Source organism: Cheilinus undulatus, linkage group 19, assembly GCF_018320785.1.
Source record: "Cheilinus undulatus linkage group 19, ASM1832078v1, whole genome shotgun sequence".
In the NCBI taxonomy this organism is placed as follows: domain Eukaryota; kingdom Metazoa; phylum Chordata; class Actinopteri; order Labriformes; family Labridae; genus Cheilinus; species Cheilinus undulatus.
Window position 1 is genome coordinate 5536946 of NC_054883.1, and position 21307 is coordinate 5558252.

General features: G+C 40.1%; 1 protein-coding gene across 3 annotated transcripts in view; it reads left to right on the plus strand.

The window, feature by feature from the left end:
• The window catches only part of arfgef1 (ADP-ribosylation factor guanine nucleotide-exchange factor 1 (brefeldin A-inhibited)), a 101160-nt gene that overhangs the window by 21138 nt on the left and 58715 nt on the right, over positions 1-21307 (plus strand). For all 3 annotated transcript variants that reach the window (XM_041813967.1, XM_041813968.1, XM_041813969.1), the window contains exons 2-4: positions 10756-10786; positions 16454-16610; positions 19833-19979. In XM_041813967.1, the coding sequence (XP_041669901.1) occupies positions 10756-10786; positions 16454-16610; positions 19833-19979 (335 nt within the window). The remainder of the gene's footprint in view (positions 1-10755; positions 10787-16453; positions 16611-19832; positions 19980-21307) is intronic.

The window sequence follows — 21307 nt, forward strand, 5'->3', positions numbered from 1 at the left end:
ACGAAATCTGGCCCTTGTACAAATGTAGTTGATGACCCCTGGTATCAGAACTGTACTTGATATTCCGGGGTGTAATGCTTTCTGAAATTCAGGAAGCGTTTCTGTTCCCCATCAGGAGGATAAAGGTGCTCTATGTCATTTAACAGTGGGGGAATACCAGATTGGACTGTGTGCATGCTTGCGTTCATGCATGTCCTCTCTGCACACTTGCTAGCATTCAGAATCCTCCCTCTGCCCACTCATGCCTATTTCCAGACTCTAGACTGAGCTCAATCCTGAGCAGAGAGGAGAAATGATTTGGGAGTTTTTGAATGACCTTCTCCCATGCTTGAAGTTGGCTTTGGTCGACCGTGGAATGGACGACAATCACAGAATTCCTACAGACTTAAAGTTGAAGGCTCACCTCAACGACTGGATTGGTTTGCCTGCCTTTGTGGGCGTCACTGCTGAAACACTGACATCAGGAGCCAAACACTGTATTAATAACCTAGAGAAAAGTCAATTTCTACACTTATTTGACCCACTACTTGTCTCCTGATGATGAAAGAATAAATGCAGCTCTGAAATGACTCTCTAAGGGGGATATGGCGCCCTGACATTAACACTCATTTAATGTCATGTGCTGTGAGGATCTGGGTCAGAGTCAGAAGAGAAAAAAGTACCTTGAAGATGATGGAAGTGGCTGAGGTGATTCAGGGCTTAGCAGGCTGCTCTCATGCATTATGGAGCTCTCAGAGGATTTGTGTTGAGGTGTGGTCAGGGCTATGGTCACAGGAGAGTAGGGTGGCTTTTGCTAATGCATCTGGTCAGGGAAATAGATGCCTTATGTATGCCTACTCACCGCTGGGGTTGGTAAAAGTAGAGTGAAGCCTATGGCTTTAAAGAGTAGGATCCTGTGGGCTAGCTTTCACCAGGAGCTTTGTTGATGATGCTTATAGCTAAATAGAAACAATTTTAGTTTTAAGGATCATAATTGACAGGTTATAGCAATTCATGCAAATAAAAATAAGGAATATAACGTGCTCCACATTATTATGCAAATTGGATTTTAGTGTCATAAACATTTAGTTTTTTGTTTTTCAGTTAAACTCATGGATGGTGTTGTGTCGCAGGGCTCTCTGGATCACTGAAATCAGTCTCACACACACATGATAATTAGTTTGCCAGGTGAGCCCAATCAAAGAAGGGCTACTGAAGAAGGACTGCCAAAAAGCGTAAAATAGCGCAATGACTTGGAAAAGGTATGAAAACATTAGATATTTCATGAAAACTTAAGCGTGATCATCATACTGTGAAAAAATTTGTGGCTGAGACGGTTCACACAGCACAGACGGTTCATGCAGATAAAGGCATAATGAGGAAGGTTTCTGCCGGACAAATTCATCGGATTGAAATAGCAGCTGATAAAATGCCATTACAAAGCAGCAAATAGGTATTTGAAGCTGCTGGTGACTATGGAGTCCCACCAACCTCAAGGTGTAGGATGCTCCAGAGGCTTGCAGTCATGCATAAACCTACTATTCAGCACCCCTAACCAATGCTCAAACAGTCTTGTTTACCGATGAGTGCCATGCAACCCTGGATGGTCCAGATGGAGGAGTAGTGGAAAGTTGGTGGATGGCCACCATGTCCCAACAAGGCTGCAATGTCAGCAAGGAGGGGGCAGAGTCATGTTTTGGGCTGGAATCATGGGGAGAGAGCTGGGGGGCCCCTTTAGGGTCCCTGAAGGTGTGAAAATGACCTCGGCAAAGTATATAGAGTTTCTGACTGACCGCTTTCTTCCATAATACAAAAAGAAGAACCATGCCTTCCGTAGCACGTCTTCAAGCATGACAATGCTCCATCTCATGCTGCAAAGAATGCCTCTGTGTCATTGGCTGCTATGGGCATAAAAGGAGAGACACTCATGGTGTGGCCCCCATCCTCCCCTGACCTCAACCCTATTGCGAACCTTTGGAGCATCCTCAAGCTAAAGATCTATGAGGGTGGGAGGCACACCATGGTTCACCATCTCTCTCTAGAGGTTGAAATGCTTCATGCTATTGCTGTTGAAGAAAAGACTTGATACACTTGTACACTTGAAATGGTGTTGGACTGATGAACTGTTGAGGTACTATTGTGTTGTTGTTGTGTTATTTGTTGTTTTTATGTATTGTGTGTATTTGGTATTGTTTCATGTCAGGACACCCTCCTAAAAGCTTTTGGAAGCTTACTTGGGATGCCCTTTTCATGCGCCTATCATTCCCTGGCTGTTTGGTGTGATTTCTGTTATTTCCTTGGTGTATGAATTAAATGAATGAAATGAAATGAAAACAGCAGCTCTGGGAGGATATTCTGACATCTGGCAAAGAAATTCAAGCAGAAACTCCAAAAACTCACAAGTTCAATGGATGCAAGAATTGTGAAGGTGATATCAAAGGAGTCCTATGTTAACATGGAACTTGGCCTGTTCAGATGTTTTTGATTGAAATAGCTTTGATTTCAGTACATATGACCTCCTAATGCTGCAAATTTAACAAATGACCATTTTCAGCTTCTCTTGTTCAATGAAAATAGCTGAAGCAGTTTCACTTATCAGTATCACTTCTTACAAAGAAAAATAGTGTTATATTGTCAACATTAAAACCTTAAAAATTGAAGTTTTTATTCAAACTTATGAAGTAAAGGTTAGGAGAAGGGATATTTTGCCATTCTGTTCTCAGAGAACTGAAGTAAAAGAATCATAATTATACATAAATTGCCTTAATGTGAGACTCAAGTCCTTTTGAAAGTGGACAAAAAAGATTAAATTGAATTGTGAGCCCAATATCATTACACTCATATCAGCACTGCCTTTCTTGCCTAAATCCATTCATCTTCAGTTTGTCATGGCAAAGACAAACTTAAGCAAAGATAACTTTTTGAAAATATGGGCCCTCATTTCCAGAGTTTTAGTAATTAAATCACAACAGCTCCACTCTAGGTCCCTGCTCTTTTTCATCTGGGCTCATCAGATTGAAAAGCGGCGAGCCTTTCGATTTCATCCTCACCGCTGTCATTTTGTGTCACAGCAGCATGGAGGAGCTTCTAACCACTCCTCTGAAATAGTGCTGCTGTTGTTGGGTCTTCTTGGATTATGCCCAAGCCTTGGGACAAACTGAGGCACAGAACATGCTGTCTTCAAGGTCAGTAGTGTTTGAGACATTGGTTCTGTCTTCCTCTGAGCTAGGACAGATAGATCACAGGGTTAAGAAAATAAGAGAACTATTTTAGTCTCAAAAAATGTCCTTTAACATTTTTATATTCACATGATTCACCTAGAAGTGACTCTTTACTCATACTGAGTACTCCTCTGATACCAGTAAAATGATACTGTTGATTTGGAGTTTGATTAACGGCCTGGCTGATTATTATTTGGCTTTTAGCTGATTATCTGGTCATCTGAGTTTTATTTTACCAATCACTGGTAATATTAATTTAAAATTATGCTACTTTGGCTCTGCTGTGAGTGTGGCATCACCTCCTGTTACTGCTGGTTTCTCTGTGCTGTTTTTTGTTCTGAAAGAGCTGGTGATTAATAATTTTTTCTTTAATATTATCACAATACTTGGGTCACGATTCGATATTATTGCAATTCTAAACATTTTGCCATTAAGTGAGCATTGCCATACCATATATTGCGGCATATTGCAATCTATACAATTTTTGCAGCTGTTTAGCTGATCTAGCTATTTGCCAAACACTTCCCCTTATACTGTCCTGATTCTTTCAATATTTGATAGAACTATATGGCAGATAATTTGTTAAAGCGAGATGTAAAAGAATAAACAATGTTGTATGAATGCATGTCACCTGTCTGTCTGCCTCCCTGCATATGTCTGCTCTCTATGACTACATGTTTGTTTTCAAACTGGAATCTGGCAGATCAGATGTGATTCCACAGCTTTAATTTTCAGCTTGTGTCTGCCCACTACCAGGAGCTTCCACTATGTATACTTACACATTTATATATATATATATATATATATATATATATATATATTTGTCTTCTTTCTCATCACCGTTGCCATGGTTTCATTGTTCAAAATCTTTGGTGACAACTCCTCATCAGCACACTTCTGACACACTAAGCTAATTATCTGACAGTTACTTGCACAGTCAATATAAAAACCGGGCCCAGCCCTCCCATCAAACCGTCTGTCTGTCTTCTTGTTTGGTTTGAGGAAGCGTATTTGCATGAATCTGATAACACTGGGATTTAGAAGTCACATGACATGAAGCTGATATTGAACGGCAAACAGCCTGTGTCAGTGCAAGTTTGTAATCTTACACATCCGAGAAGAGAGAGACCTCCCGAGTCCTGCTGTAGCTTTGATGCTTCAAATTACAGACGTGCACAGACACTCGAAGGGTAGAGACAGGCTTTGTGTTTCATTGCAGCGTGCGGTTCAGTGCGATATTGCTCAACATTTCTCTCGGGTCCAGTTCTATGATGTCAACTTTTTGTCTGATAGTGGAGCTAAGAGGAAGGAGTAGCCGGGAGAGAGATAAAAGATCAGACTGTAATGATTATTCACTTCTGTGTGAAAAATTCACGATCTGATTGGACGCCAAAAATCATGAAGTTTGAAGGGCCAGAGAGGAAGAAATCAACAGAGCGAGAGGATTATATTTCTGAATATTCATGGGTATAGTTATACAGTATTAATGATAGAAGTGATTAGGAAGGCAGCCATTTCACAGTTAATCAGCAGAGAATTAATAAACAATTAAACAATAAATGCATAATAATCTTTCTCAAATGTGACATCGTGCAGCTTTTCTTTGACATAATTAGAAATTTAAAACCCATGAAAAACTGAGACTGTTGGCAGCACAAAAGAAGATGTTATCTTGGATTCTGGAGAATTTACTGCATGCTTTTGATACAGTTTTTACAAACAAGCTCTTATTGATTTATCTGCAATAAAGGATTTAAAGTCCCTGCTAAGTAAAATCCAAAGTTTGTGCCAAAACACACGAGATATGTTGGATTAAGGTTGCTGTAAACATGTGAAACCACTGATTAGGGATGTCCCGATACCATTTTTTCCCTCCCAACACGATTCTGATACCAAGGTGTTGGGTATCTGCCGATACGGAGTACTGATCTGATACCAGCGTGAACTTTCCAGACTGACTGTGCAGACTAGCCAATTATTTTAGACCTATATTTGACTCAGAACATGGATAAACAAATAGAATCATAATGTACAGCAACTCTGTGACTCTAAAGTTGTTGACCCTCACAAAGGGTAAACAATATGGCGGTTAGCATTCAAGTTAGCATTTGAGCTAGTGGTAATAAATGATCGTAATTCGATTAAATGGATAAAAAGAGTTCCAGGCTCGTTGAAAATGCTGCTGCAGGGGATTCTAAGGCATCAGCAGCATCAATGGGAAGGCACAACAGCTAGCTTCAAGAGGAAAAACAAGAGGCTACGATTTATTTTTCAAAAGATATTTAACTTTTAATAAACTGTCACTTCTTGTCGTGTACGACAGCGCCAGACTGGAATGCATTTTAACGATCACATTCAGAGCGAAACTGTCACGCAGCCACCATTCTTTGCTGCTGCAGTGGATCCTTCGGTTCTTCTTCGCTGCTCTAAAAATGGTAGCTCATGCATGGTGTGCTTTCCAGCAGTGAAGAAGAACTGATTTCCGGTTTATAGCGCTAACAGTTAGCATGGCTAATCAAAGCAAAATATAAAGTGAAACCAATTGGTATCTGATCATTGCTTAAACTTGTGTAGTCACCGATACTAATACCTGCATTTTAAGCAGTATCAGACGTATTTATGATACTGGTATTGGAACCGGAACAACCCCAACACTGATATCTATGTGTGACTGAATCTGCGATTGAGACAGTACGTTTTTCACCTCTTTTCAGGCTTGGATTAATTTGGGCAGGGCAAAAAATAGGAACCAACCACACCACCGGCCACCATGAGGGAATTACCCACCCCCCCTAAGGCTACAATGATATAGAATCACAGAGTTCATCTCAATACAGTCTTCTGTTAGCTGATGTTACTGCCTTCATTGAAAGTTAACAGCCAGCTACATGCTGTGTTCTTATTGATTGTGAGGTAATTTTCCCAAAATCTATCAGCCACATTGGCCTATGGGTCATTAAAAGCATCATAACAGAGAGATTTGTACCAGAAAACTGTAAATTTAATCCCCAATTTCTGTATCTCTGCTCTGGCACAGAGCCAGGCAGCTGCACTCTAGCCAGTGTTCAACGCAAGTCCGGGGGCAGGCTAATTGCTGGAGTGCTTATCTACTTTTCACTTGAACCAGATGCAGCAGGAACAGATATCCTACCTGCTGAAGGTGTGTTTTAATCCATACTTAACTAATCTTTAGTGGTGGATGATTAAAAGCAACAGGCTGTGACTGTCTCTCTCCAAGGAGTAACAGTTCAATCCCTCTCGTCTGTTAGTGCCCTGATGCTGAAGTTAAGTATACAGTGACAGCTAGGGATCACTGAAGACTTTTATTTTGATGATCGACATCAGGAAATAGTATTTTCAGTAGCAACTTAACAACAAAGACGTCTCATAAACAGGAGAGAGATATAATTTCCCATAACTCAGAAAATGAGATAAAAGGAACAACTGAAGACTTATAATACATGACATTTAGAGTTGAAATCATTGCTGCTCACTTGGGTGGGTTTAGAGCCAGATTTGACCCACTGGGGCTACATGCATAATGCTTTAAAAAGAAAAAAGCACAGATAAACACATTAAAACTAAAGGTCACTTTGAGACTGTTATGTTTATTATAACAATTGCATTAGCAATGCCTGCTTTCTCTTAGTACTTCCTCTTCAACTTCCCACCATCTGTGTGCTTCAATGCCTCATCTCTTCCCTGTTTTTGCTGGTTCATTTTAAATTCAACGCTCTGCTAACACACACACCAAACACACACAAAATCTGACTGCATCAGTCTATTTGCCCGAGCCAGGAGTTCCATTCATCTCAGATTGAATGAAACCACTCAGTTCTTTTGTGGACACTCGAGTGCATCTCAGGCCAAGCATCCACTCATCCGTCTCATGTCAAATTCAGTGCATGTACAGAACCAGATATACTAGCATGCAACCAGTTTTCTAAGCCAGTAGAATACAGTATCATCTGCATATTAGTGTAAAAAATCAGTTTGTAGATCAACACCCTCTTTAGTCACAGTTCAAAACCCCTCCAACTAGAGTTGTCGCTGGTTTTCTCAGGTTGGATTCTGACTATTTGGCCTAGATTAATTCCTAATGTAAAGGCTGAACAGATCCAGTCTTAAAACTCCCGAGCATTTCTGGGTCTCATTGAAACAAGCTGATAGGCTGGCCAGATTCTATGTCTGTCATTGGGTGAATCCATCTGGCAAAGCTTCAGTCTGAAAGGCCAGTTTCCAGTCAGGGAATGGCAGGACTAATCAGCTCTATTTAGGAAAACAAGGCAGCACCCAGGCGTGGATGATTTTAACTGCAAGCTTATAAACAATGGCAGCCATGGAAGAGAATAGCATGGATGCAGCTTTAGTTGTAGCTTTAGCTGAATTGGACAGCATTTATTTATTAAAAGAAGAGCAAAGAAATGCACTGAAAGCTATTATATGTGGACAAGATGTTTTCTGATTAAGGCTGCATGAAGAGCTTGCGTCATGTTGTTTACCACTCGGCCACTATGCTATGTCATAAGTTTTGTTGCTCTGATTGGTCTGTAATGAATGTAACAGCATGTTTGTCAAATGTTCTGACTTTCCCAAGCGCTGCCTATGGGATGTTACCCAGTTAGATGCGAAATATATTCCATGCAGTTGATGTGTGAAAGTCTATCTAATGTGACGGGTCAATAGCCGTCATTATTTGAAAATAGTCTGATATAAACTGGTTGCATTTTCAGTGATTCTGCAGATCTTTCAGAGAGGGAGCTCCAGACCTTTAGAAGAGGGAGACAGAGCCGTCAACTGTGTTAAAAAACAACAGAAACTGTTCCAGCCCTGAGGCTGAGGTTAGCTGCCGTGCTAATGTTGACAGAAAACTAACAGGTACAATCTCACCTTTAGTTCCTGCCAACGCAAATGGTGTTAATTGCTTCTCCAAGAAGTGGTTCTCAGCCAGATTTGCCAAAGTTGCATGAGATGGTTAGTGCTCTCCCTGACACACAACAATTGTATGATATCCCAAGGTGAGTGATTCACCTGCAGTGTGAGAACGTGGGACAATAGAGAAGAGAAGAGATGTGAAGGTTCCCTGATGAGTGTGGCACGACAAACTCTCAGGTTCTGACTCAGTGCTGTAGTCTAGTTTCCGTTTCAGTAAAGATCCTGGCTCAAGATTAAACACCGTGCTTCATGCTGTGCTGCTTGTTTCGTCCATGGATTTTGGCTCAAGAGTAGGTGAATACTCTTGAGCCACATTTTGCCATTTTTTTAGTTGACCAAATTAACACTGGTGCCAGTTTCAATGGGTTGCGGATATGTGCTTGAAAAAAAAGTGGCAAAAAATCTGTAATTGGCTTTAATTTTGAGGGATATGTCTCCATGTCTTTGTTTCATCACTTCTTTTTTTTTCATCTAAAGTCAAACTGCCACTTTTTCCTTGAAAACATTTGGTCATGATTGAACATTTTTATACATTTTGGTTGCATTTTTCGTTAAGTAGGTGCTGGTAGGTAGAGCATCATTTATACAAAGAGCATTTCAAAGTGCTTTACAGGCTTAATGAAGGCATCTATAATGTTAAAGGTTCAATATGTAAAACTTCTGTACAGAAATGTCTGAATTATTTAAAAATGACTGCTCCCATTTATGTATGGTTTTAATTGAGAACCTACATCATCTCAAATGTGTTTTCAAAGCAGAAGTATTTCTTAGATTTTATTGCTATCTGTCCAAATCACAGGCAGACATGGTTTATTTATGGTTGCTGTGGAAATGCTGGATATTACTTAAAAGACAACTACATAACTAAATATGAACTTCTACTGGAATCGGCTGTTCTGTTGCTGTATCTCACTCGTGTCGTTTGTTCTGCTTCATTGTGATGGACCACAATTATTCTCTGCAATCAGCTGCAAGGTCTGTCACCCATTTTTTAGCAAAAATATGTGCCCATGGCTTGTCAACAATCCCCCCAAGAATTAGAAACAGCCCTCTTTCAGACTTTCCCCTCATGATGTCATGTGGGGAGTTAGCTCCGCCCCCAGGTTCGGTTGGCCCTCCCCGACTGGAAGAAAGTTCCACCCTCCTCTCCTGATCCTCTTAGCTGAGAGGAGGATCAGGAGAGCCACAGCCATTAAGCCACATCTATTTTCTGAGAGGGGCAGAGTCAGACAGCTCATTAACATTTAAAGCAACAGACACAGAAATAGCTTGTTTCATTTATGTATATTTATCCCATTTTAGTTTGCTATCATATCATGTAATTTGAAAAATTTTGGGTTATGCGTGTCAATTTTGGGATTAGAAAATAAAGAACATCAGCAGAGTAGAGTATAATGTGGAATCAAACAGAAAGAAATCAAAGCAGTGAGTATTTTGTACATTTTATATTGGATGCACTGCCTTGTTTATTCCACAGAACCAAAAATAGATGGATGTAGGACCCTCAATCCCATTCAATCTGTCAGAATTATGACATGAAATGATAACAAGATGATACACGCTTGGATCTCTTGTCAGATTTGTATCCACAGGGACTGCATGTATGTAGCGGATGTATATATTAGCATCAGATGCTTCCAGATCAAAAAGCGACACATGGCTTTGCTCTGTCTGGTCCCCATGACTTCTTCTCCTCATGTCCCTCATGGGTAGTACAGTTAAACACGTCTGAAACCAGCATTAATTCAATTCCACAGAGCGTTGCGTGCTAAATATTCTCGCCAAGTGTATTTCTTTGAAAGGACTGTTAGCCTTCCAGCAGTGAAATAATTGGGCTGTCAATGCATTAGTGCTATTTTCCAACGATTGCAGGCTGGTGCAATACTGTGAGGACTCTGCCCATCACCACTGTGTTTTAAAAAGCCTTCTCAATCAAGGGTCCCTTTAATGTCTAGTACCGATTGGCCTCTCTTTCTGCTCTATTTCTGTCTCGTTTTCTCTCTCTCTCTCCCCCCTCTCCCTCACTGTGTCTGTGTCTGTCTCTTTTTTCCCTCCTGCTTTTTCTGTGCCTGTGCTCAGTGAGTTCATACAACTTCTTTCATGTGGGGAGATCTGTGAAATAAACACAAATGAAGGGCTGAGCTGCAGCTGAGGCAATACATGAACCGGGCACTTTACTGCACAGTGGTGGGACGTCAATGCATCCGTCACAAGGGCGACACAGTAGCATTTAGGCAAAAATACTACACTTGTTTTTCTGCTTGAAAACCCAAATGTTCTGAACTCCGAGTGTACTACAGCTACAGTATGTCTTAAATGTGTTTATTTTTACTGTAAATCTCTGAAAAGCATCACTAAATCCTCTGGGAGTGAATGTGGTCGCTGTGCACAACTTTGAAAAGGCTTTTTATCTAAACTGCAAACATTAAAGTTGCACATTTCTACGTTTTTTTCAATTAAGTGTCCTTCATAAACACGTTGACTCATCCATGATGTAAGGCTTGAAACATTCTTTACTCCCTAAGGCATCATTAGTTTAGTAAAACACGGCAGGATTTACATTCCCCAAAGCTCATGCTTGACTAATTTAACATCTCTTCTCTTTCTTTTTTCATTTCAGAGGAAATTAAAGAGGAATCAGAAAAATTAAGGTAAGAAATTGATCTTTTACATCAACTCAGTAAGCCATGGAGGGTCATTTGGCTTTGTTTAATTCATGTCTCAACTGCAAGTTTGCTTCCTCCTGTGTTCAGACTAGTGAAGGGGGGTTAAATCTTGTGTGTGCTCTGTGTTTCATGTATGGGTTGCAGCCTCCAGTGTCTCTCAGCCTGGCCTGTTTCCAGCAGCCCCTTGCCTTCTCATTAATGGCTTTCTTCACAACCCCCCTGCCTGATGCTCAGCTTGTTCTTGCGAGTCTGTGTGTCATTGTGTAGATTTAGTGTATCGGCTGCTAGGTGACATGGGTTTTGGAATGAAGTGAGCGTGAGTCCCTCTCCTCCTTCTTCTCGGCCTTTTCTTTCTCCTGCTGTTTCATTATTATAGCCATCTTACATTTTTGTCCCTCACTGCCTCCCGTCTCACACCCTCCTCCTCGTCCTCTCATGTTATCTCTCTCCAGCTTTGCAGTTCTCTCCAAATTAGCAACCCAACTTCATTCAGTTTTTACCCTTAAGGTTAGGACTTGTAGATCAAAGGTGGATAGATGTTGAAGCTATGCTGCCACACCCAACTCGCTCCACGCTGCCGCTTTTACATTCATCTCAGGTGCTTTACAACCATTACAGAGATGCAATAGTTCCACCGTTTTACTCAGGAATACCAATGCCCTTTGTGAGCCCACAATCCTGTTGAAATTGCTTTCTTTTGTGTATTCAATCCTTAGCAAACATGTTGCATACAAAGTCGGATTTAACAAGAAGGCATCTTAAAATCTGAACTATAGAGAGGAATAATGGATAATAAGTCATTTAAAGCTGCACCAAGGAGCTTTTGGCTGGTTATAAATCAGACACAGATGCATCTATTTGACCTACAATAGCAAGGAGCGCATAAGATTATTTTTCAATCAGTTGTTAATGCATGAAACCACTGGATGGGGTCAGATAAACAACAACCTAAACAGCCTTTGTCTCATAATGCATTTTATTAGCTGGCTGAACAGGTAAATTTCGATCCCTTTGTAGTCGGCACCAGAATTTCGAGTTGGTTAAATTTGTTTACATTTTGTTTTTATTAGTGTAGGCACACAAGCCTGACTAGATGCCCTGTCTAAACCCTAACACACCCAAATGCTGCAAGTAGGGTCTGTAGATGCTCTTAATGACTGCTTCCTCTCCGTCACTGTGCTCCTTTATCCGATGTAAACAACCGCTAATGGATAGCACTGATAGCATCTCATCGGGATGTGCTGTTTTCACTATTTTGATGTAGAAAATATGGATAAAGATGTGTCAGATTATTCTCACATATAACTGAACACTGAGTGAGAGTATTCAGCACAGGAATGTGGACGTTAGCCCGCAAAGAGGATTGAAGACCACCAGTGCTTGCACTGCTAACGTTAGCCACATCCTGGCCAACCAACTTTGCACTGTGACACTGTAATATTGTTTTACCATTGCAGTGTGAAGTTGCTTTACAGATTGTATTTACCTGGCTTAAGACTAGTCTGCTAAATGCAATTAGAATTTGTGTTGAATTGAATGGGAAATGATTTGCATCACCCATCCAATAGGAACATCACGTTATCCAGAGTAGATGCACAGTAAGATATGTTTGACTTTTCAATATGTCTGACTGCTCAGGAGGATTTTAGTAAGTAAAAACAAACTTTGATGAGCTGCCAGAGCCATGGCCCTGGAGTCTTATAAAAGATCTGAGTTACTTTTTTCATTTCATGGTCTTTTCTAGCTCTGCTCACATTTTTAGCAAGTTTGGTTTTCATATTGTAGGAGTACTTAATCCTACAATGATGCCTGCGTATTTCCAATTTTTTAAACTAGTTTTGTAAAACACTACTTTCAAATGTACAGGACAAAAACAAAAGAGAAAAAAGGTGCCAGTTCATCCACACAGCACCCTAAATTGATGCAACTCTGCAGTTCCTTTCTGTAGCTTTAAATATGAGACCATTTTATACTTTTACTGATTCAAAGGTTGCACATTATGCAAAATACACTTTTTCAGGCTTTTCTAACAAAAATATGTGCCCCTGTCTTTTCACAATCGCCCCAAGAATCAGAACACCTTCCCTTTCTCCAGCTTTCAGAAAATGAAAGCTGGCCCTCCTTGCTTGGAAGAAATTTCCGCCATCCTCTCCTAATGCTCCTCTTAGGGATCAGGAGATCCACATCCATTAAGCCACATCCATTTCCTGAGAGGGGCGGAGTCAGGGGTGAAGTCGGACAGCTCATTAACATTTAAAGCTACAGACACAGAAGCAGCTCCTTTTGTAGGGCCTTATGAAATCCATTTTATTTTTTCCAAATTCCGTTTTTCCATTTAATTTTTTTTTTTATTCCATTTTTATTGGCCGATTCCGCGATTCTGTCCATGATTCCGTTAACGCGGACATCATAGGACCCTACTTTTGAGCAGGGCTGAAACAGAGCGGTTTTTAGACATGCAAAAATCCAATACTGGAGTGTTTTTTCAGCAACAAACTTCACAGTAATGTTTTTGGGGACCTCTGAGACCAATATAAACTTGTCTTAAAATGTAAAATATGTGACCTTTAACTATACAAGCATGGATACTTTAAAAGTACTGCTGAAGTAGAGATTAAAAGGGACAATTTGGGTCATTAGTTTTGTGGCCTTCACAGATGCTTTAAATCAAACTGATAGGGTGAATGCAAAGTGTAATTAAATAGAATGATTTAACACCCAGTTCAAGACCTTAAGAGGAAACCATGCCAGATAAACAAAGCAATCTGCCTGTTTTTTGTTAAATAAACGTTAGATAAAACAGTTGCTTTAAACCCTTTCTTTGGAGCCCCCCTGCTACTTATAAAATAAAAAGCTGAGCCCTGCAGGACTTATATGAAATTGAAGTGATATATATGTTCATGTCAAAATGGATCTAAATTTTTATGAAATACACTAAATTACGTGGAGCTGCTGTACCCGGGGCACTGTAACCCCTCTTCCATGCTTAAAGGAGCAATGCAAACTGAAATCTTTGTGGCTAATATAGTTAGTATGTCTCAGTATAAAAGCCAGCTTCAAAAGTAGCAAAATATCCCTTAAAGGGAACATGTTTTTCCCTTTTAAGACAAGTTTATATTGTTCTCAGAGGTCCCCAAAACATGCCTGTGACATTTGTTCCTGAAAAACTACTCCAATATTGGATTTTAGCATGTCTAGAAACCCTCTGTTTCAGCCCTGCTCAGAACGAGCTGTTTCTGTGTCTGCGGCTTTAAATGTTACTGATCTGTCCGACTCCGCCCCTGACCACGCCCCTCTAAGGAAATGGATGTGGCGATCCTGATGTTACAGATGATTTTATCCAAAGTTAAGGACCTGACTGGGATTTGAACCATCAATCTCCCAGATAAAAGTCAGCAGGGTAACCCACTGAGCTTTCCAGCGTCTCAGCTGGCAGAAGATCTTTGAGATGAAGATCAGTAGAGGAGGGCGTAACTTTCTTCTAAGCGGGGAGGGCCCACCGAACCTAGGTGTGGGGCTAACTCCCCACATGACATCATGCGGGGAAAATCTGAGAATGACTTGTTTCAGCACACATTTTCTGAAAGGTGGAGAAAGATGAGGGAGAGGGAATGAATATTTCTGGTACTTGAGGGGATTGTGGACAGGCCAGGGGCACATGTTTTGTTAGTAAAACCTGAAAAGTGATTTTTTTATATAATATGTGCCTTTTAAGAATCTCTCTGACTTTGTAAATAGTTGGAAATGTTTGAAGAAATCTCAAGGATATACTGTAAGGGTAATTAATTTTAATTCTAGGTTGACATTAGAGTGTGAAAATTCAACACATTCTATCTTTTACAGAGCCTCACCTTCAGATCTCCAATTTCCCAACCCTAGGGTGGTAACCAGTAGCGTATAATTCCATGAAAAGTCTTAAACATCTAGTTCCTTGATCCCCAACCTGGGGTTTGGGACCCCCCAGGGGGGTGCCAAAGATTTTAAAGGGGGGTGAGGCTTTGTCTGCTCTGAGGCTGCCCAAATTAGATTTGCAAATATTGACTAAAACCATTATGAAGCAGTTATTAAGTAGCTTATACAAATGACTTTTGGTGAGAAAAGCATGCATAGGCCTTTTTAGGGTTTTACCAGTGAAGCAAATAAAATCTGTGTTGAGTTTTGGCAGCAGTGGGACACTTCTTCCTCTCTCTTGGGTCCTGGGGGGGGGCTCCGCTTTTCTTAGGTGCATGTAGGGAGGGCACCAAGGAACACCAATCTAGTTTATGCAAGCATCCATGCCAAAAATCTAAGTGCTGCACAATTTCCAAGGTCTAAGATGAGGTGGTGAAAGTGGTGAAATTAAGAATTTGAGTTGTAAATGATTACCAGAAGACATATCCAATAAGAGGACATTGATAGATTGATTTACTGCCATATAAAACTCTTTTCCATTAATGTAGAAATCTGTGGTGCCAGCTCCAAACCCCGACAATAACACCAGAGAAATAAGATGTAGTCCTGCACTGTTGAATTAAGCTGATTTAATGTCCACATAATGTTGTGTAAGCAGGCTAAGTGTGACGTTGGCCTCATCATAAGGCAGAGAGCAGGCCAGCTGACATTAAGCTCAGAGTTGAGGAATAATCCAGAGGAGACAAGCTCCCTGCAGACACAGAGAGAGGCACAATAGCTGACAGAGATGGAGAGAGGTGGACACAGTGAAAAACAGCTCTACTTTAATGTGGCTGTCCAAACAGTCCAGAAGATGATTTTTAATGTCTATATTTATGTTATCATAGCAGCTTATTCCCTCTCTAATACCCCTGTAATTTGTTTCACTCAGTCCGTCTGTCTCTTTTGTTTCCTTCTCTCTTCCTTTACCAAGCTCTTATCTTTCCCTCCCATCTTCTGTTGTCTCTCCATGATCTCTTGATCTCTCTGTAATTCCTCTGTAATTCATGTTACTCGATGCCTGTTTCCTCCTTTGTTTTCAAATCACCCTCTTTGTTACATTTTATCCCCTTTTGCTTCTTTTACAAGGCACTTCATCCTCGCTCTCTTCTTCCCTGCTATACTTAGTGAGGTCGTCCCTCTGAAAAGAGCTGAAGTCATCCCTTTTCATCACCAAGACATAAACAATACAACCCCTCCCTCTGTCTCCCTCCCTCTCCTTGTGTCTCTGTTCTTCTCTGTGCAGTCTGGGTGTGGTGGTGGATGCTGGAGACACATGGCTGCTGAGAGAAATGCTCCATATTTTATGTCTGTGCCTCTGGTCTTTAAAAAAATAGCTGTATCATTTTATTAAGATTTAGTTGTGGGGCAGGAGATGCTTTGTCAGCATGAACACGTGGCAAAGTCTGAGCTTGAATAACAAGCCTCGGGGATTAGTGCCCCTCCCGGAGAGAGACCAAGAAAAAAAAATGAAAGCAGTCAGCCAGCATATTAAATTCAGTGTACTTAAGATTGTGTTACTCTGCATTTTCTCTGGGGAACACGACAGTTTGAGGCTGAGCAAGTTTAATGTGGATGAGAGGAGGTTTGAAACATACTATTCTTCACTTTCTCATGATATCAAGAGGAGTGTGACTGTGTCAGGCTGACTGGCTGCACTGTGATCACTATGTTCATCACAACATCTCAGTGTCATTTGTCCGTGTGTTGTTCTTTTCCTAGTCCGCCCAGTGGAGACAGCAAATCGGGTTCCAGCACTTTACCGCCAATCAAATCAAAGACCAACTTCATCGAAGCCGACAAGTACTTCTTGCCGTTTGAGCTGGCATGTCAGTCCAAATGTCCCCGCATTGTCATCACCTCGCTCGACTGTTTACAGGTCAGTGGGAGGACACAATGGATTATACACCCTAAAATATTGGCAAGGGTGTTTCTGTGAGCCGATGGCCTCATTTATACTAATGTTTGAAGTCTCATACACACCTCTGACAAGCCATGCTTAGAAAGATAAAAAAACATACATTGTACTAAAGTGTCAGTCATATAGGGTATTGAAAAAGGCATGGCATGGACAGTCACTACAGGAAGTTGCAATACTGCAATTCAGCAAATTTAGGCAAATTCAACCATTCCCTGCACCTTTGTGTGACCTTGCAATATTGTCTATTCCCTAAAGGTATCAACACATACCAGTGTGTAGTTTTTATAAATTTGTTTGGGCTTTTACCTTTATTTCTGACAGGTGTAGTGAGACAGGAAGTATTAGGAGAAAGAATAGGAGGAGATGTGCATGAAACAGCAAGAGGGACCTGGATGCAGCCGAGGACCTCCACTTTATACTGGAAGTCAGATGAGCGCCACTGTATCTCATCTTCTAATAATGAAAGTCACTTAAACTGAACGTCTTCTTTGTTGTTTTCTTCGTGCGATTTTTTTTTCTCCAAATATTGAGATTTAATATGCGATTATTCTTGGGTCAGTCTTATGTATTTTTTTGACAAATTCAATCAATAGATAGTTCCATAAGTAAGACCATGTGTATTGATAACAATGAAATTATTTCCGAAGCAATTAATCCATAGTAGCATGAATCTGAATATGAGGGTGCAACAAGCTTTGAGCTATAAAGGAGGTGGCTGGGGTGGGGGACATGAAGCTGGCTATCAGCTGATCGCAGCTGGGGTATGACTTTTGTGAAGTAACGCTAGGCTTCATCAGTTTTAGATAGAATGAGCTAACTATTTTTGCTCATATTGCAAACGTTATGTCATTTGCTTTGTTTAAGGACATTATTGTTTTTTGTCACTCATTTTGATTTTAACATGGATAATTTATTATAAATGATTCATTAAAAGCCATGTAATTTTGTACTTTGAGCTTTTTATTCTGAAAACTTGCACAATCCTCATCTACTGTATTGAATGACATAGCAGATATGGCGGCGACGTCGACATCCAGCCAGCCAGCCAATCTCCCGTCCCATATTATGTCTGTGCTCAGTGATACATAAATTTGGATCATAAATCGATTCATAAAAATTAATATAATTCTGTCGCTGTGCCTGTTAGTCTGGAAACTTGCGTATTTTTCGTCTACTTGTATTTCCTCATGTTGTGGACTTGCCTATATTAATGTAGCAGCAGCACACGGAGAAAACAACAAAGAAGACGTTCAGTTCAAGTGACTTCCTGTTATAGAAGACGAGATATGGGCGTCAATTTTCTGACTTTCAGTGTGAGGTGGAGGTCCTCGGCTGCATCCAGGTACTCTTGAAAACAGCACAGAGAATGGGAAACGATGCCATGGCCAGTGTGTCAGGAACTAAGCCTCTGTATATGGGCATCCACTCTACCAGCTGAGCTTAATTTAACCAAGCTTAGTCTTTTCATCTAGAAAAGTAGCTGCTGCTTATTTAGCAATGCTCCAAAATATCAGTAAAAAGTACTATTTTGCTAATAAAAGTGTCATTATTATATGTACATGCAGCTACAACTGTCAGATATTACATGATGCAACCCTTTGACTTTGCATTGTAATTGATGTTACTACATAAGACAGTGTAGCTAAATTGGCTTTAGCTACGTAAACTGTAGCAAAAGTAGCTAAAGTTAATGTAGTTTCATAGCTTATATAGCTGCTTTATTAGCTTGATTTTAGCTGCGTTTGCTACATTGGCTAAGTTAGAATGTTTTCATGGAGGATGAGCTTTTATCCTGTAAGCAGACATTTTTCTCTGCTTTATTAGATACTTATTAGGTTTAGCAAGTCAGGTTTTTATCTTTTAACTTTAGCTATTCCAAACCTCACCCTAACCATAAGCTGAAGTTTTATCCAATTTTATTTGGAAAGTTTTAGCGTGCATTTCTGTTCTGAGATATGCAGCGCCTCAGATGAACAGTCTGTGAGAGAGGCCATCAGAGATGAGCGTCTGCAGCCAGGCTGTCCATATGGAGAAAACACATGGTGCAAAAAGAGCGCCACAGTTGCACAGAGGTTTGGGAGTTTCTAAAGACATGTGGTGACTTAAATTCCACATACTATGGTAATTTTGCCAGATTCACCTCTTTCATTCCTCAAATATTTATTGTATATATGACAAAATTGTTGTTGACATACTGTCTGTATATTATATCCGGTTCTCTTTTATGAACTTCCAAATTCTTCCTTGAACTTCAGCTTTTTGATGGAGACGCTACAAGATGGCAATAAGTACCAGATTTATTAATATGGACTCACTATATGGTTCTTTTTTCTCTGTTAGATATGTTAGCAGTTCACTAAGCTGCTTTCTGATGCCCTGCGTTGAGTTTATTGACTAATCAAAGATTGTTTTTCAAACTTTCTCCCAACCTCAGGACCAGTAATGAACACAAAGCAGTGCTGATCCCTAAGAGTGTTTGTACAGTGTGATAGTAATCCTCTTTTAATAACGGCTTTGTAAATTCACTGCATCCAAGAAAACGTAAAGAATTGCTCAATTCTAATTAATAATGACTGTTTTTTTTGCAAGGTACTGAAATAGGCACATGCAATGCAAATGTAGTTTTAATGGTACTTTTCTTGGATTTCATTCAATTTCTTCACATTTTATTTGCATTTTGACACAGAAGTGACTGGAAGTGATGTCAAAAGACAAAAAGCCTCTTACTTTAGTTACCTGGTCGCCTACAGTTGATGGTCAGTGTTGTACAATAAAACCCAAATTAACATTAAAACTCACATTGCACCTTTTACAAAAGCTGTTGTGAAATCAAGTAGCTTAGGCTGCAACATCCAGTATGTCTACATGAAGTTAAAAAAGTCGAAATATTGGACTTTTAAAATGCTTTTAAAGTGTTGGTCCATCTGGAATCCTGCCAGGAGCGACACACCATGATACTGCAGTAGGAGAATGTTTTACTCTTATGTCAGTCAGACTAGATTGGACTCTGCATTCATCAAATTTCAAACTATGACTGTAGTCTGACTTTGCTGTACATGTTTGCAGCAGAAAAATCCAGCAAACTCCCAGAGGGACAAAGAGGGTTAACAGGTCACATTCTCAGGTGTCAAAAGGTGTGTTCATATTTGTGTTGATGTTTCCTTGTGTGTCTGCATGTAGAAGCTGATTGCGTATGGCCACCTGACAGGCAGTGCCCCCGACAGCACGGCCCCAGGCAAGAAACTCATCGACAGGATCATCGAGACCATCTGCGCTTGTTTCCAAGGCCCGCAGACCGATGAGGGCGTGCAGCTACAGATTATCAAGGTGTGCTGCTGTGCTCACCCTCTGACACATCAGTGTTTATTAAACAGATACCTACAGCTCCTTTAGGAGTTTTTAGGTGGTTATGAACCAGACTCTAAACTAATAATGATGCCATTTTATGAGCTGTGAATCAAACAGGATCATCAGCATGAAGAGTGAGTATTCTAAACAGTCGCTGGAGCATTTAAAGGTGTCAGACAAAGTGCTTTTAAAACATTTTTACAGTAAAGATTCTCCATGAGTGATACGTTTGAAGTAGACTTTAAAGAAAATCCTCACTGGAGCTTTTGATAACACTAACCGTCCCCATCACAGTCATAGATTTTCTCAAGCGGATTCATGTGTTTGTGATTAACTTTGGTATGAAGTAACTTTTTAATGACATTGGATTTAAATAATTCACAACACATAATAGCTGTGATTTGTTTACTGCAGACAATCCTGCTGGCCTGCTGGGTTTTTGTTAGAAGATAATCATTGTTTTAAGTTATGAATCAATATGTAATTTAAAAAGACTCATTAACTGGGTGCGTAATAATGTGAGATCTGTGATAATTTACACAGAGACGACTTCAAAAGAGGAGATAGGAGTATGAAGTTTAGACTGAAATATTTAAACCATTCTTCCTTCTGGGCCAGAATAAAATATGTTTTTGCATTTGTGCTTCTTTTTTGGTAATTGTGGCCTTTATACAGGCCACTGCTGTGATCTGACCTTAGAGGAAGAATAGATAAAAATGTGGTGGAAGTCTGCTTTCAGTTCTCGGAGGCAACATCATAGATGTATAAGGGGTTCTTGATTTTTAGAAAATGTTTATCATTGGGATGCACAATATTGGAACAGCCCCAATGTCTGTGTTGAGATGTTATCATATTGATAACAGAACTCCTGTGAATGGTGTCAGGCTAACAAGGGTCCATGAATGAATAGGACTCACTCCATACTCATGCATCAGGGCCTGCCACACGCTACGGCACAGTGCCATGGTCTCCTTTAAAAGCCAACTGGAAAGTTATGTAATACTCAAGTTAATTATTCATTCTGGTGGTAATACAGCGATGGGAAATGATCTGAAGTTTATGTTAATAAATGAGCTTTGAGCTGCAGCAGAAATATCAGGCACAGTTAAAACCATCTATTATTTTAAAACCATGTCAGCATATGTTAATATGTTTTATTAGTTTTTAATAGTTACTTCTTGGCTATTACAGGCTCTGCCCCAATCAGAATGAGAATAACGCTCCATGTACCAGAGAATTTACAGTGTTGTCTTAGTTTAAGTCATGGAAAAAAGCACATCAATAAATTGTCCTGTCAAAATGTTTGT